General features: G+C 39.4%; 1 protein-coding gene across 1 annotated transcript in view; it reads left to right on the forward strand.

Annotated features, from left to right (window-relative positions):
• The window catches only part of LOC126457438 (kin of IRRE-like protein 1), a 111,484-nt gene that overhangs the window by 47,201 nt on the left and 45,351 nt on the right, over window positions 1–18,932 (forward strand). The window contains exon 2 of the mRNA XM_050093716.1: window positions 10,498–10,622. Coding sequence (XP_049949673.1) covers window positions 10,498–10,622 — 125 coding nt within the window. The remainder of the gene's footprint in view (window positions 1–10,497; window positions 10,623–18,932) is intronic.

The raw sequence follows: 18,932 nt of genomic DNA on the forward strand, positions 1-18,932 counted from the left end.
ATAGTAGCAAATCAGAAAAATGTATATACAAATTATTTGACGGATAACAAAGTGCACAGGCACTGAAAAAATTCTTTAGCATATTCAGAACAAATAAACAGACTGCCAAAAAAAATATTATGTTGACAAGTGACATGAGTGCACATGCACTGCAGTTGAGAACATATCAGTAAATGATGAAATGTATATACAATTAGTAACAAATGACATAAGTGCATACGCATGGAAATATTAAATATACAGAATAGTACAAATCATATTGAAAAATGAGAAAAGTGCACAGGCACTGAAGTTCAGTAGAAAACATATTAACACACAACATAAGTGCACATGCACTGTAGTTCAGAACATATCATTAAAATAAAATAATAAAAAAATGTATATACAATATAAGAGACAAAAGTGCACATACTGTACTTGAGAAAAAATCGAAAAAATGTCTTAGGTATTTTTGCAATAAATAAACATAATGGCAAAAAATCATATCGACAAGTGACATAACTGTATTCGCACTGGAGTTCAGCGAATCAAAAATGTATAGTCATGAACATAAATAATGTTAGCAAAAAAATTATTTTCACTATGTGATAAGAATTAGGATAGGAAAGGGAAGGATTGCATCATGGTTGTAGCACTTTAGATTGCACACAGCTGTTCTGAAAGTCCATATCTTTCCACAGAAGTACAACACCAAGTGACACAACTTGAAGTTCTTTTTCCATCAGAATTTATCAGCGTAGCCAAGACACTGAATTGTCGTAGTAATATTCCATGTTTTCATTTTGGCAGTACACTAGGTACACCAAACAGTGGGACCATAATAACGTCTTCATTGCTCACGGTGGTGGACAACATGTCGTGTCAACACCACGCTCTTACAAGGCACACCAACGTAGAATTAGTGCAAAACCAAAGATAGTGCTCCATGATCACTAGGATAGACAGGACAAATGGACATTGCAGTAATTCAGGGTAGTTAGCTCATGAGGTGAAGGACATTAAGTCACATAATATTGACAATTACAGTTTTCATTTGCGGCATGTATAGCCCAGTGTTGAACATTTCTGTACCAAGTATGTAGTATTACAGAAAAATGTTCATTAATTGTTTTACATAGAATCAGTAGTCTTCTTTTCCTAGTTACAAAATGTAGCATGCTTAATTAATCATTTGCCATTCCAATAATAATCATTAGCCTTTTCCTAATTACAGTTAATTAATCATTTGTCATTCCAATAATAATCATTAGCCTTTTCATAATTACAGTTAATTAATCATTTGTCGTTAATTAATCATTTGTCATTCCAATATAGTAAGAATCATTAGCCTTCTCCTAATTACAAAGCATTATGAAGCAACCGCATTCTTTTCCAGTTACATAGTATTACATCGTTAATTAATTATTCGTCATTCCAATAGTAATAATCATTAGCCTTCTCCTAATTACAAAGCATTGTTAAACAGTCGTATTCCAAGTTACAAAGTACGGCATTGAAAACAAGAGCTAATTAATGGCATAATTAATAACAATTCATTAGGTGACACTAATTATTGGCACTCAGTGGCCATCAGGTATTGAATGAAATAAAACATAGTTCATCATTCAGTATTACTCAGATCATTACGAAGTCATAGCATTAATAATCATGGGCATTATAAGTAGTCTCATTACAAAAAACAGTGTACCTCATTTAGTAGTATTCAGATCATTACAAAGTCATTATTAAAAATCAGTTAATTATAGTCATAGCATTAATAATCATGGGCATTATAAGTAATCTCATTACAAAAAACAGTGTTAGTTATTAGCTAGTTACTAAGCATTATTTTATATATATATGTGTATTTTTGTTGTCTTATTAAGAAGTCATTACTCAAGTGACATACTATTCAGAGTTGATCAGTATTATTCAGAACTTTCTCAAACTGGTATCACTATTTGGGACTGGTAATACATTTTTTTGTTAGCAATGCATTGCGTTTGGTAATTATAAGAGAAAGCAAGAAGAGAAAAAAAGAGAAAAAAATTGGTAGTGGGTTGTTCCTGTAAATCAAAAATGTGTAACGTCATTCGTCATGAGTCAGCTGTAGCAAGGTTGTGAAACAAGGCAGTAATGTGATCACATGTATAAATGATAAACACAAATGGGTAAAAAAATATAAATGCAAGTACTAGAACAGGTATAATAAGTAACAGGTTTAGTAAGTATCATGAAAAGCTTCTCCTGGAAAAATTACAAAAACGGATTATTGACCTGAAAGAAGAAACGCACACTATGCTGAAAGTAGTGAACTTCGACTTAACAGGTAGTGAAATGTGTATAAAATGTGTTCCATAGCTGTCCTTTCCAAAACTTTCTGTCATCATACTATGCAATATAACACCTGCTGTCAAAACAAACTGCAACAAATACTTAAATAACTACGTAGCATAAATACATAACTTCAACATTATCCTCATCTGTAAAGAAAAAACTTCATTATTCATTATCCATATTATCATAACTTCATTATTATCATCACCTGTAAAGAAAAACTTCATTATTCATAATACCATTTCCTTCATCATTATTCATCAGTATTCATTATCATCTGCAAAAATATCACTTCATTACTCATTATACAACTATTCCTTATCTCTAGCATATTTCATCACTAAAAATAAGATGTGTAGTTCAGTCTGACAGCCTGCATCAATCACCTTGTATTCTGAAAGAAATAATTAGTTAAGACTGCTATTCTATGATGAGTATAGTATATTCTTGTTAATGCTTGTTAATCCTGATCCATTTACTCTTCCTCATAAAGTTATTGCATCTCCTTTCGTTTATTCCGTAGGTGAAATTCCCGTTTCTGTTTAATTAATTTCCTTTACACGTTATTTCTTTCTGAAAATGATGAACAGAGATTAATGTCTTGCATTTAAATCATATACCCACTAAATAATGACTGGTTTATGGTGACACAATTAACCATACAGCATAACATTACAGACAACGTAATATGTCAAAAGCATAGACAGTGTTCAAAGGCAAAAATGTACACGGAATATCACAATGCAGCAGCAAAAAAAAAATATAAAAGTTACGATGTCGAGATGTCATAAGGCCAAAAAAAAATGTCAAAGTCGACTGGTGTGTGTTATATCTTAACTATTTCACAGTGCATATAGACAAAACTGGAATACAATCGTACATAAAAAAGTGGAAAATGTGCATGGTCTGATGTATAACGACAAGAAAAGCGACCTGCTAACCTTACCTTGCCGGGCACTTGCCAAGAAAAATACGACAGTCATCAGTAGGTAATCATATAAATATAATTGTATAAGTGGTCATAAAATGTGTAAGTTCGTCTGAAAAAAATATGCACGGTCTGATGTGTAATCGACAAGAAGAGCGACCTGCTAACCTTACCTTGCCAGGCACTTGCCAAGACAAAATACCATAATCTTCAGTAAGTGTTCATGTGCGTATAACTGCATAAGTAATCATAAAAAAAATTAGGAAATAGCATTACTGTGCGATAAATCATAAAGTATGTTTATTGAATAAAGGGTTTGATGTTGGAGACGTGGTGATTGCCTTTACTTTTTTTCGTTCTCAAAGTTTCGACGTGTACAACATTGGGGTGAGGGATGCTGCGAATCCGATATGGACCTGCGTATAGAAGTTCAAATTTACTGCACTTACCTTTTAATTTACTGGATAAATAGTGTGTACGTACTAATATTTTCTGTCCAACGTGAAAGTCTCGGCGCGTACAAACCTGTTTTTGCTGTCTTCTCCGGCGCTCTGCGGCACGTTTGATGTTGTTCAGCGCAATGTCAATTATTTCGTGGTGTCTTAGTCGACGACATTTAGGGAAGTTTACTAATTCTTTAATTTTGTTTGGTGGTTCAACGTTTTTCAGTATAATAGACGGAGATAGCATAGTGGATTCATTTGGAATGGAATTAATTACATCTTGGAATGAGAGTATGTGTGTATCCCAATCAATATGTCTTTTGTGGCAGTATATTCTACACAGTTTACCAATTTCTTTCATTAATCGTTCACAGGGGTTCGAAGAAGCATGGTACTTGGTTATATAGATCGGAGAAATGTTTCTGGCTCGTAACATGCGTGTCCATATGCTACTACGAAATTGTGATCCATTGTCAGAAATTACTTTCATCACATGCCCTACATGAAATAGAAAATGTTTTACAAATGCTTTCGAAACAGTTTTAGCAGTAGCTTTGCGTAATGGAGTGAAAGTAACAAATTTTGAAGTGAGCTCAACAGCGACAAAGATGTAGCAAAAACCTCTGTTAGTTCTCGGAATCGGACCAAAAATATCTACTGCGGCCATGTGTCTTAATTTAACAGGTACAATGGGATATAAAGGAGGAATATGTGAAGTGGTGTCTGATTTAGCTTTCTGGCAAATTTTACAAGACGCTAAAACTCGTCGTATACGTTTCTCCATGTTGTTAAAATAACAGTTCTGTCTCAGTATAAGAAAACATTTTCGTGCTCCGTAATGTGCGTAACTTAAATGAGTGTACCAAATTAATTTGTTAACCAGTTCGTCAGGGATGCATAATAACCAATTGTTGCTGTCAGGATGAGAGCGGCGAAACAGAATGTCATTGCGTACAATGTAGTGGTTCCTAATCGTAACATTATTCCTATCTTGCCAAAGCTGTTTAATTTCTTTCCACACATTGTCTTTATTTTGTTCTTGTGCTATGTCCTGTAATGACGATGAAATAAAGTTTTCAAGTGCAACTTGCTGAATGTACATGACACTGAAATTTGTTTTGCAGAAGTTGGTTGCTACGTCTTGTTGATTGTTGCCGAGAGAACGCGATAGTGCGTCTGCTATAACATTTTGTGTGCCGGGAATGTGGACAATCGTAAAATTAAATTCTTGTAAATAAAGTTTCCATCTGCTTAATCTGTCGTGAGTGAATTTAGCCGAAAGTAAAAATTGTATCGCTCTGTGGTCTGTGTAAACGGTGGTATGTCTGCCATAAAGAAAGTGCCTAAATCTCGTAAAAGCCCATACAACACATAATGTTTCCAATTCTGTAACGGAGTAATTTCGTTCAGCAGGTGACAAAATGCGGCTTGCAAATGCGATGTTTTTAATTACTATTGAACCATTTTCTTCAATTTCCTGGAAAATGTGTACGCCTAAAGCGGTGTTAGAACTGTCGGTGGCAATGGAAAAGTTTCTGGTAAGATCTGGGTGCGATAAAAGTGGTGTATTCAACAAAGCGTATTTCAAATAACATTTTCGTGGACAAGATTCTGTGTGTCAAAAGTATTGCTTGCGTTACTGGAATATGCAGTCTCTGCTGTATCTGGTTAAATTCTATCGTACGTACTGTTATTTACGGGAGAATGTTGTGGCATATCCACTATATGAACTGTTCTGTTATTTCTTACTGACGTATTACGCTATCGATGACACCTATTGTCTGTATCATTCATGATTATTCGTTGTTGCTGATGTTCTTGCTGCTGAAAAGATCGACTGTTACTAAATGTACGCTGAAAATTGTGCTAATTATTTTTTTACGTTTGTCATGATAGTCTCTTCTATACGGCACATTGCTATAGGAATTGTAATACTGTCTTCTCTATACGTAGTTGTTTCATTACTGCCGTGCGTTACTATTTGTTGCACCAGGGACTATACGTGCACGCGGCGAAACATTAAAGTTTGGTTGACCTTGTAGACTGCATTGTTGGTTAGGTATGCTAAGCGGCTTACTTTCATGCTGTTGTGGTGGAAAACATCTATTGTTACAAAAATGTGGTTTGCTATTGCTGATAATTTTACACATACTGATGATTACGATTTTTATCCGTTATTAAAATTACGCTGGTTCTTCTGGAGTGCCTAATGAAAATTGTCATTTTCGGTAAAAATTTGTCACATCGGGTTTTCATTACATATTCTTAATTCTAGGTAGAGCAATAGTTAAAGAGCGGTTTTGATAGATATAAAGGATAGTAGAAGAGAAGGCAGCAGTGCAGAAAACTAAAGATGAAACAGCACTACTACAGCTCGGGGCCCTATGCTCGCTACGGCACATATTCATTAAAGCGTAATGAATCCCCTGAGGTTAATTACACACTGCAAATACTTTTCAGCTTTTGCCTTATAGGCAATGCCGATAAAAATTCACAAATAAATTGCTGTATCCATACTAATTCAAGTTTTTGCATTACACGAAATGTTAGTAAAAATTCAAGAGCAAATTGTCGTCTCCAGTTCAAAGCTAGTTTCTGCGTTGCAGGTAATAGCGGTGAAAGTACAAAAATAAATCGTCGCATACAGTCCAAAGCGTGTGCCTGTACGCTGTCATTATTAAATTCTTTACATTTTCTGGCGGATAAAAATTGCTCGTAATCTACGTTCTCGTCATTGAATTTGAAAACACGTTCGGGTTTCTGTGTGAATCTGTTTGTCTGTGTCATTTCGTACTTCAAGTTACGTAGCTTTTCAGATTTTAAGTCGCGTAGCTTTTCGGATTTTACGTCTCGTAGTCTCTGTAAATTGTTCACATTATACGCGTTGCGTGAGTCTGGCAAATGTTCGAAAAGTGGCGCCTGCTGTGATGTGTTATTAACTGAAATGTTTTTAATCTCTGTTACTTCTTGTTGTAAATTTGACAACTTCCTACGTAACGTGTTGTTAGATGAATCGATCTCATTAATTGTCTGCTGTAAATTCTGAAACTCTGGTGTTTGGTTAAAGGAAACCGGTGCAGTATCGTCTGATTTATTATCATTAGCACTTTCGATAGCATCAATACGACTGGCCAATTCATCATATTTTTCAGTCAGTATTTTTGCCTGATCATCGGTTTTAGAATCGGACGTATTAATCTGTTTTTGCAACTTACGCGTAGTTTCGCTCAGTTTTTCAACATCAGCTTTGATGACATCGCAATCCTGTGTTAGTTCTAATTGTTCGAATCTGTCTGTCACTGTTTGAATATCTACTGTGTGTGTATCTGTTTTTGATTTAAGATTGGAAATTTCGTCACGTAATTCTGTGTTCGACTGTTTGATGGAATTAATTTCGTCGGACACTGAGGCAGTATTGTTATCTATGTATGTCTTCGCTTTCGCGAACAATTTACGTTTGTCTTCTTGTCTCTGAGCCGTGATTGTTTCCATTACCTGACGTTTTACTTTATTTTGATCCTGAATAAATTTGCGGAAACGCGTATTACTGTTTTCTATGTGCTGATTAAAGCGCTCGTTAATCTGAGTGTTCTGCTGTTCAAATTTCGCGTCTATCTTTGCGTCCATTGTGCGCGAAAGTTCTATCGTCATTGCTTTAAACTCGTCCCGTAATTGTGCGGCTTTTTCAGAGCATTGTTTAGCGACTCCGCTAATTTCGTCTCTGAGTGTTTCTGTCGCGGCAGTTTGCATTTCCCTTAATTCCTGCGCAACCGACTTAATTTCTTCGCAATTTTTTCTTGAACAAGCCTCAATTTCTGCGCGCAACTGTTCCTTAGTGTCATGACACTGCGCGGCAACAGCTCTAATTTGTTCACTAAGCTGTCTGGAATTGTCGTCTAATTTTTCATTTAACTGTCTGGAATTGTCGTCTAATTTTTCGTTTAACTGTCTGGAATTGTCGTCTAACTGTCTGGAATTGTCGTCTAATTTTTTATTTAAGTATTGTTTGAGTTTTTCGTTATCTTGTTTGTTATCTACACTCTGTTGTTTGACCTGTTCACTAAGTTCTTTGAAATTTTCATTCTGTCGTTTGAAATTCTCATCAATTTTATTAAATTTTTTGTCCTGTTCACTAAGTTGTTTGAAATTTTCTTTACTTTGTTGTAGCAATAGTGCCATCATTTGCTCCAAGCCAATATTACCAGCTCTATTCTCTCTGCTAATTAATGGTGGAACTGGAATTGTTTCGCTTTGTGTGACCATTTGGTCATTTTGAGAATTACAAAAAGGTTTGTCAGTCGGATGCACACTGTCGGTCATTATTTCTGAATTAAATGGATCCGTCGTGCTTTCACTACACTGACCATTTTCATTCGAAAAATTTGTTTGTATGTTACTTGAATTTTCCAAACCGGGTGTGTTAAGCTGGGCAGCGCTCATTACAGTAGTGCGCCCCGCGTCATCAATTGTCGTCAAATTAACAGAGGAGACAATTGAGTTCGTTTGTTCATCATTAAGGTAAAAGTCATCATTAGTGGTTGGAATGCACTGATTGTTAGTGAACGCAGGATTGTCATCATTACACTGCGTGTCACAATTACTATCGGTCACGTTATTTAAGTCGGTAATTTCGTTCATAATACCTCGCGATACACTATTCACAGTCTTTCGCGGCATTTTTACAATAGTCAATTATTCACAAAACAATAAGCACAAATGCAAAGCAGCACACAAATACAACAGAGCAACGAATTGCCGTTGACCTGTAGAAAGAAAGTCACAAATTAATAAAAGCGTTGCGCCAAATCCTAATTATATTTAAGCAAATAAGAGCAGATATCTGACTGTCGCTCAAAAGACTCTCAACGAAATACGATCCTGGACTGGGTGTCGCCAAGTGTAACCTCCCCACAAAATTTTCGTATGACTATTATTTGATAAAAATGTGAGCCAAGTGAAACCTTCCCACAAAAATGTTGACCGGACGATAATTTGAATGTTAACAAGAATACAACCTAACATAATCCCCAGCAAATAAATTTACTGACAATGACAATTAAACAAAAATTAGCAATCTGACTCTGGCGTATGCTCCCACAAAAATAATGAAAAACAATTCAGTACTAATGAAATCTCAGTGATAATGATAATTCAATTAAACCGAAATATCGGTCTTTGGCCCTGTGCAAAAATCAGAATTAAATTCTTACCTCATTGCAACACCTAGTCAAATTTCTGCTCTTGCTGTTACGCACCGCTTGGAGGAACTGCATTGTAAATATAATTGTTATATATATATATATATATATATATATATATTTTATTTTACTTTAAGGGAAATTTTTTCTTTAAAGAAATGCAACGGAAATATTAAAAAAAAAGAATTGTTTACTAAAATTGCTTAGCTTGAAATCAAATTATTATTGGGGCACTTGTTGGAAATTAATTACAATAAATGAACTTTACATTATCTGATGATTATATTAACAGTATACCTCATTCAGCATCTTGTCCAGTGTTGCCGACCGCCTACATCACACAACCGCACTGCGCTGCTACCACTGACCGACCGCTCTGCATGACGACTACTAGCGTACTCCACGACGACTAGACAGAGCTACAGACTCGCAACGACTGACTGACAGACTGAGAACCGCTCGCAACACTCGCGCGGTCAAGCGCATACTCTCTGGTCACAGATGCTACAATGCCTCGCCATCGCTGCTATGTTACATACGTGTTTCAGTGATTACTTTCATACACGTTGATAAAAGTCACAGAATTTGTCCACACTTCTCTAATTTAGAAACTAACAGAGCTGCGCCGCCCCAAGGTTCTAGTATGAGATTGGAGCGTTTATTGGCTTAATAGATTTCAAGTAAGCCAGGTGAGCATGTATAATTCTATCTTTATCGCCATAGCGTGTTGTGATAATTCTCTTGGTTCCTTTGTATGTATTAGGAATCACAGCGATACCATCAACTAAATACTTTGGCTTCCATTCTAAGCAGATGCACAAAAATTTATTTTCGTGAATGGAGGATATCGTAGGCTCCTGATCTATCGATTGCTGGAATTCAAGGACGAGCCCAAGTCTCAATATTTCCAGAAAACGTCTCAAATTTTACAGTGGGCAGTCTGATATTATCTGATGGAACAAATGAAGTGACGGTTCGTAGAAGGGCGTTTATCATTAATGGCAGTGTCAGCCAGTGAGCTAAGGCGGATAGTGGGAAATACAGACGGTCGAAAAGACGGTCGGTAATCCAGGACTGTGATCCGTTTGTCGGTCAAACACTCGTGCACAGTCTTGATGTTGTCGTGGAGAAACGACCAGGAACCTGACTTTGGGTTTGCGGCTCGAATTCACCGAATTCTCACCACCAAACACAAAACTTGATGTTGTCTCGCTAGTCCACCGTCATTTTCCGAATAGTGTCAGAGACGTACTGTCACATTCGTGACCAGGACACCTGCTGCACAGCTGTTTTTGAAACTGCAAGGGTCGTAACACCACAACTCGCCACGAGATAGGATTGCAATTTGGAATTTCAAACAAGGATTTATAATGGAACTGGAACACACTATATATAAACAAATATCTAGACTAACGTTTATTAGAATATTGTGTAAAAATTTGAAGTGAATCTGTCAAAAACCATTCGAGGTCTTGTCCTTAGTAGTATAAGTTACGTATTACACATATCTCTGGACACTTTCTGTTGAAACTAAAACCATAGAAACTAATGTTGTGCATTTGGCAGCAGGGTCTGTTTTCCTGAAATTACATCAGCGTCCTTTTGTTTCCAGACCCAGTGTTCGCTACGGGCGTCTCTGAAGACTCCGACTTGGAACGCAGTCACACGTCGACCGTGAGAACGACCGTCGGAGGGACGGCATTCCTGATGTGCCACTTGCCCAACATCGGAAAAGTGGTGAGGCGCCCACTACAGCTCGCTCTCGCAAATACACTACTGGCTATTAAGATTGCTACACCAAGAAGAAATGCAGATGATAAACAAGTATTCATTGGACAAATATATTATACTAGAACTGACATGTGATTACATTTTCACGCCATTTGGCTGCATAGATCTTGAGAAATCAGTACCCAGAACAACCACCTCTGACCATAATAACAGCCTTGATACGCCTGGGCATTGAGTCAAACAGAGTCTGGATGGCGTGTACAGGTACAGCTGCCCATGCAGCTTCAACACGATACCACAGTTCATCAAGAGTAGTGACTGGGGTATTGTGACGAGCCAGTTGCTCGGCCACCATTGACTAGACGTGTTCAGTTGGGGAGAGAGCTGGAGAAAGTGCTGGCCAAGGCAGCAGTCGAACACCCAGAAAGGCCCGTACAGGACGTGCAACATGCGGTCGTGCGCTATCCTGCTGAAATGTAGGGTTTCGCAGGGCTCGAATGAAGGGTAGAGCCATGGGTCGTAACACATCTGAAATGTAACGTCCACTGTTCAAAGTGCCGTCAATGTGAACAAGACGTGACCGAGACGTGTAACCAATGGCACCGCATACCATCACGACAGGGGATACGCCAGTATGGCGATGACGAGTACATGCTTCCAATGTGCGTTTACCGCGATGTTGCCAAACACGGATGCGACCATCATGATGCTGTAAACAGAACCTGGATTCATCCGAAAAAAATGACGTTCTGCCGTTAGTGCACCAAGGTTCGTCGTTGAGTACACCATCGCAGGCGCTCCTGTCTGTGATGCAGCGTCAAGGGTAACCGCAGCCATGGCCTCCGAGCTGATAGTCCATGCTGTTGCAAACGTCGTCGAACTGTTGGTGCAGATGGTTGTTGTCTTGCAAACGTCCCCATCTGTTGACTCAGGGATCCAGACGTGGCTGCACGATCCGTTACACCCATGCGGATAAGGTGTCTGTCATCTCGACTGCTAGTGATACGAGGCCGTTGCGATCCAGCACGGCGTTCCGTATTACCCACCTGAACCCACCGATTCCATATGCTGCTAACAGTCATTGGATCTCGACCAACGCGAGCAGTAATGTCGCGATACGATAAACCGCAATCGCGATAGGCTACAACCCGACCTTTATCAAAATCAGAAACGTGCTGGTACGCATTTCTCCTTACACGAGGCATCACAACAACGTTTCACCAGGCAACGCCGGTCAACTGCTGTTTGTGTATGAGAAATCGGTTGGATACTTTCCTCATGTCAGCACGTTGTAGGTGTCGCCACCGGCGCCAACCTTGTGTGAAAGCTCTGAAAAGCTAATCACTTGCATATCACAGCATCTTCTTCCTGTCGGTTAAATTTCGCGTCTGTAGCACGTCATCTTCGTGGCGTAGCATTTTTAATGGCCAGTAGTGTATTTCCGTCGTCCAGTTTTGAAAGCCTAATAATTAATTTAGACACTTGAGGTCCACAATGATTCGACATGAATTTTTAGCCATGACCACGGTTGCACTGGTGCCACCGATTTATCCTTTTGTCGCCATTACGAACACACGCCGCCCATCCCCCCCCCCCCCCCCATGAACCATGGACCTTGCCGTTGGTGGGGAGGCTTGCGTGCCTCAGCGATACAGATAGCCGTACCGTAGGTGCAACCACAACGGAGGGGTATCTGTTGAGAGGCCAGACAAACGTGTGGTTCCTGAAGAGGGGCAGCAGCCTTTTCAGTAGTTGCAAGGGCAACAGTCTGGATGATTGACTGATCTGGCCTTGTAACACTAACCAAAATGGCCTTGCTGTGCTGGTACAGCGAACGGCCGAAAGCAAGGGGAAACTACGGCCGTAATTTTTCCCGAGGACATGCAGCTTTACTGTATGATTAAATGATGATGGCGTCCTCTTGGGTAAAATATTCTGGAGGTAAAATAGTCCCCCATTCGGATCTCTGGGCGGGGACTACTCAAGAGGATGTCGTTATCAGGAAAAAGAAAACTGGCGTTCTACAGATCGGAGCGTGGAATGTCAGATCCCTTAATCGGGCAGGTAGGTTAGAAAATTTAAAAAAGGAAATGGATAGGTTAAAGTTAGATATAGCGGGAATTAGTGAAGTTCAGTGGCAGGAGGAACAAGACTTCTGGTCAGGTGACTACAGGGTTATAAACACAAAATCAAATATGGGTAATGCAGGAGTAGGTTTAATAATGAATAGGAAAATAGGTATGCGAGTAAGCTACTACAAACAGCATAGTGAACGCATTATTGTGGTCACGATAGACTCGAAGCCCACGCCTACTACAGTAGTACAAGTTTATATGCCAACTAGCTCTGCAGATGACGAAGAAATTGAAGAAATGTATGATGGAATAAAAGAAATTGTTCAGATAGTGAAGGGTGACCAAAATTTAACAGTCATGGGCAACTGGAATTCGGTAGTAGGAAAAGGGAGAGAAGGAAACGTAGTAGGTGAATATGGATTGGGGTTAAGAAATGAAAGAGGAAGCCACCTGGTAGAATTTTGCACAGAGCATAACTTAATCATAGCTAACACTTGGTTCAAGAATCATAAAAGAAGGCTGTATACATGGAAGAAGCCTGGAGATACTAAAAGGTATCAGATAGATTATATAATGGTAAGACAGAGATTTAGGAACCAGGTTTTAAATTGTAAGACATTTCTAGGGGCAGATGTGGACTCTGACCACAATCTATTGGTTATGACCTGTTAAAACTGAAGAAACTGCAAAAAGGTGGGAATTTAAGGAGATGGGACTGGATAAACTGACTAAACCAGAGGTTGTACAGAGTTTCCGGGAGAGCATAAGGGAACAATTGACAGCAGTGGGGGAAAGAAATACAGTAGAAGCAGAATGGGTAGCTTTGAGGGATGAAGTAGTGAAAGCAGCAGAGGATCAAGTAGGTAAAAAGACGAGACCTAGTAGAAATCCTTGGGTAACGGAAGAAAAATTGAATTTAATCGATGAAATGAGACAATATAAAAATGCAGTAAATGAAGCAGGCAAAAAGGAATACAAACGTCTCAAAAATGAGATCGACCGGAAGTGCAAAATGGCTAAGCAGGAATGGCTAGAGGACAAATGTAAGGATGTAGATGCTTATCTCACAAGGGGTAAGATAGATACAAGCAGAAATGTGGAAGGAGTATATAGAGGGTCTATTCAAGGGCGATGTACTTGAGGACAATATTATGGAAATGGAAGAGGATGTAGATGAAGATGAAAAGGGAGACACGATACTGCGTGAAGAGTTTGACAGAGCACTGAAAGACCTGAGTCGAAACAAGGCCCCCGGAGTAGACAACATTCCATTGGAACTACTGACGGCCTTGAGAGAGCCAGTCCTGACAAAACTCTACCATCTGGTGAGCAAGATGTATGAAACGGGCGAAATACCCGCAGACTTCTAGAAGAATATAATAATTCCAATCCCAAAAAAAGCAGGTGTTGACAGATGTGAAAATTACCGAACTATCAGTTTAATAAGTCACAGCTGCAAAATACTGACGCGAATTCTTTACAGACTAATGGAAAAACTAGTAGAAGCCGCCCTCGGGGAAAATCAGTTTGGATTCCGTAGAAATGTTGGAACACGTGAGGCAATACTGACCTTACGACTTATCTTAGAAGCTAGATTAAGGAAAGACAAACCTACGTTTCTAGCATTTGTAGACTTAGAGAAAGCTTTTGACAATGTTGACTCGAATACTCTCTTTCAAATTCTGAAGGTGGCAGGGGTAAAATACAGGGAGCGAAAGGCTATTTACAATTTGTACAGAAACCAGATGGCAGTTATAAGAGTCGAGGGGCATGAAAGGGAATCAGTAGTTGGGAAGGGAGTGAGACAGGGTTGTAGTCTCTCCCCGATGTTATTCAATCTGTATATTGAGCAAGCAGTGAAGGAAACAAAAGAAAAATTCGGAGTAGGTATTAAAATCCATGGAGAAGAAATAAAAACATTGAGGTTCGCCGATGACATTGTAATTCTGTCAGAGACAGCAAAGGACTTGGAAGAGCAGTTGAACAGAATGGATAGTGTCTTGAAAGGAGGATATAAGATGAACATCAACAAACGCAAAACGAGGATAATGGAATTTACTCGAATTAAATCGGGTGACGGTGAGGGAATTAGATTAGGAAATGAGACACTTAAAGTAGTAAAGGAGTTTTGCTATTTGGGGAGCAAAATAACTGATGATGGTCGAAGTAGAGAGGATATAAAATGTAGACTGGCAATGGCAAGGAAAGAGTTTCTGAAGAAGAGATATATGTTAACATCGAGTATAGATTTTAGAGTCAGGAAGTCTTTTCTGAAAGTATTTGTATGGAGTGTAGCCATGTATGGAAGTGAAACATGGACGATAAACAGTTTGGACAAGAAGAGAATAGAAGCTTTCGAAATGTGGTGCTACAGAATAATGCTGAAGATTAGATGGGTAGATCACATAACTAATGAGGAGGTATTGAATAGGATTGGGGAGAAGTTTGCAGCACAACTTGACTAGTAGAAGGGATCGGTTGGTAGGACATGTTCTGAGGCACCAAGGGATCACCAATTTAGTATTGGAGGGCAGCGTGGAGGGTAAAAATCGTAGAGGGAGACCAAGAGATGAATAGACTAAGCAGATTCAGAAGGATGTAGGTTGCAGTAGGTACTGGGAGATGAAGAACCTTGCACGGGATAGAGTAGCATGGAGAGCTGCATCAAACCAGTCTCAGGACTGAAGACCAAAACAACAACAACGAACACACGTCACTAGTACACCTGAGAGTGTAAGAGGAACGAATCATTTCAACATTTCTCTCCGGCAGAGGAAGTGCTACTTCTGCTTCTACGTTAATATCATATAAATGCGCACAAAATGAGTACTTAAGATCCATAGAGAGGAGTGAGTAATTTTCAGTTACTTATACCATCTATAGCAGCCACTTTATTTAGTGGTGCTCTTGTTCACGCCACTTTGTAAGCTAATACGTAGGTTGTAACGGGTATAAGTGCAGACATTTCTGTTGGTGACTGAGGAAGGTGTACTGAACAACATTATATCAATATTTATGTCATTTTCCGACTAATAATTATATATATTACGAATAGCACGTTTTTATGTTGGTTAGTACCTCCAAGTACATGTAGCAAGAGGAAGTCATTAATGCGCATATTTTCCCCCAGGCAGCAGATCAGATGTTAAGCTGTGGAAGTGTGGATAGAAAACGATAAGTCTGCACGGATAGGTGTCGTTAATTTCGCGGTGCAGGTACGGCCAATGCAGAAAACATGAGGCCGTAGAGTTTGTGAAACGTTTGTGGCAAAACTGTACGATGTAGAAAAAACCTACACACTTATCTGTGAGCGTATGAAGTACCACATATAAATATTTCTGTTCTTATACCTGTTACATCCTGTGTTTCGCGACGACTTCTTTATAATACCCTGCGTGAGAAAATATTTTTTTTATTCTGTTTATTAATTATAAAAATTTATACTGGGTGCATCATTTAAAACACAGAATTTAAAATGACATCGTGCACCAATGCACGAATGTAAGTAGAGAATGTTGGAGATGTTTTTTAATTTCACTACAATTATGTTATTCTCCTGCATGTTTAAATCGATTGATGTTATTCTTCACAAAATTTATCCTGAAACAATTAACGTCTCTCCTTCACATAATAACGCGAAACAAAGACAAAAATAGTGTGTCCACTGACTTAATAATTATCTCAGAGTAGTTTCCGTGGTTGTTAGTTATTACTTTTACACAAACAGGAAATTGGTATTTGAAGTTATACGTGGGTGCATTATTTTAATCCATTACCACGTACTGCATGGACAGTGACCAGAGGGTGTTAGATTTGTAGTGCTGTACGAACAGGATGTCATCTCCTGTGAGGCAATGGTATGACAAGAGTGCCCGAGAGTGCATTTAGCAGCTGAGTCAAACTCGGGTAGGCGTCAACTAAACTTTCTCCAACCGATAATCGCCTTGTAGGTCCATGACCAAATGAGTGATGAGCCACTCCACAGATGATAAAGTACATTCCATCAGGTCTTACAGGGTAATGTAGTTGGAGTATCTTTATCTCCCCTAACGTTCCTGTTTCGTCTCGACGTGTACTTACATCCTATTGACCAGCTCAGATTGTTCATCTTATTAAAAGAATAATTTGTTAGAAAATTTTATTGATATTGTATAGCATACTGTTTTAGACCTTCCACATCACAACGAACACCCATTTATCGTGAATATTCCTTTCTTAAAGCAATACATTTTTCAGTTACGCATTATTTCGCTGATGAGTACAAAGTCTGAGTCCCATTGAGTCGAAATTGTGGAAGGTATTTACTCCACAGGCCCCATTATACATTTTACTTCGTAAATTTCTATGGTATGTAAACGCTGTCATCAATTTCGTTAAGCGTTACAAATCGATGTAATATGCACCACGAAGGAATTATCAGAATGGAGCGGAAATCTGTCGATGTGATGTACATAAACAGACAAACAAAACTGGATGCTTATTGAAGAGAAAGAGGGACTTGCAGCCTCATTGACTGGAGTAAAATTGCCATCACTGATGACTCACGCTTCGAACTGAGCATCGATGACCAGCGACGACGGGTCTGGAGATGCCTTGGGCAGCGGTGGGATACCAACCTGACTGTAGCCGGTCATAAGGCCCGACAACCAGGACCCATTTGGTTGTTAACCGCGGCCCTTACAGCACAGCGGTACGCGAAGGTATTCTACGCCCTTCATGGCAAGCCATTTCATTTCAGCAAGATAACGACATTCTACGCACGTCCTGTATTTCTACTGCTTGTCTTCGTGCTTGCCAAACCCTACCTTGGCCGGCAAGGTCGCCGACTTCTCCCCGAATGAGGAAGTTGGAGCGTTACGGGCAGGATTCTCCAACCAGCTCGGGATTTTGATTATCTAACGCGACAACTGGACAGAATTTGGCACGTTATCCCTCAGGAGGAAATCAAACAACTCTGTTAATCAATGCCAAGCCGAATAACCTCTTGCATAAGGGTCAGAGGTGGACCAACATGTTACTGGCTTGCTCAGTTTGTGGAGCTCTTTCTCTTGAATAATTCATCCAATTTTTCTCTTTTTTTTTTTTGATATTGCAGTCATTTGTTTGTCTATACATGTACGTCACATTTACCGATTTCCATCCCATTCGGATAATTCCTCCTGGTATGTGTTTCCTTTCTTAGAGTCTATCTTTAGATACAAAACGTGATGCCCAACATTACGCTCCTAAATACACAGCCTGACAAAAAGAGTGAAGCACTCAGAAGACATGGTCGGAAGTCAGTATAGCTTCGTACAGGTACACATCATCATCAGGATGTGAATGGTTAGTGTTGAATTTCTCTGTGACAGGTAGAAGAGTTACCAGAGTGAATACTACTGTTCGTGTTCAGTGTTCTTACCGTGCCTTTTAGGGAATATAAGGGGCGTGAACAGCTTCAGTTGTTTAGTGATCGTTGTGAATGAGTCGCAGGCGCCGCGTACTCGTCTGAGACAGTGTTATCAGGACTTTACAGAGCCTGAAAGGGGGGCCTCATAGTAGGTCTCCATTTGGCTGATTGCTAGAACTGTTCACTATCCAGATATATGGGTCATTCGGATGTGACTGTAAACCGATGTTGGACTACATCGGAACGTGAAAGCACGTGAACTCGTCATCAAGGTTCTAGCCGACCACGTCTAACCAACACAAGGGAGGATCGCATCAAGCATATCGAGACCACTTCACATCTGTCCATCCCGTCTGATAACAAGTAATGGACCCCGTGCATCACTCTGTGTCATCGGGCAGCATTGGTTGGAGACTAGCAGGAGTATCACCAAGGAATTATCATTCGTTGTGTCATCAGGCGCTGACATTGCAACACAGACGGTTGCGGTTGTACTGTTGCCGTGACTGGAAAGTAAGTACTGCTGCTGCATTGCGTCACATTGTGTTCCGCGATGAATCGCAGTTCTTCACAACCTAGGATGACCATTGCCACTGAGCATGTCAACGATGATCCGTTCTTCTAATGTTATGGAGAGGCACTGAAACGTTGCTCCTGGCGTCGCGGTATGTGAAACCATAGGGTAGGATTTCATTTCACGACTGATAGTCATTGAGGGAACTCTGATGGTGCAACGATACGTCACGGACATCCTACACCCTCATGTTTGCCGCACATCATGACAATAGCATGGGGCCATATTTCAACAAGACAATGTTCTTTCACACAAGGCAACTGTCTCTATGAACTGTC

The sequence above is a fragment of the Schistocerca serialis genome, chromosome 2 (assembly GCF_023864345.2).
Source record: "Schistocerca serialis cubense isolate TAMUIC-IGC-003099 chromosome 2, iqSchSeri2.2, whole genome shotgun sequence".
In the NCBI taxonomy this organism is placed as follows: Eukaryota; Metazoa; Arthropoda; class Insecta; order Orthoptera; family Acrididae; genus Schistocerca; species Schistocerca serialis.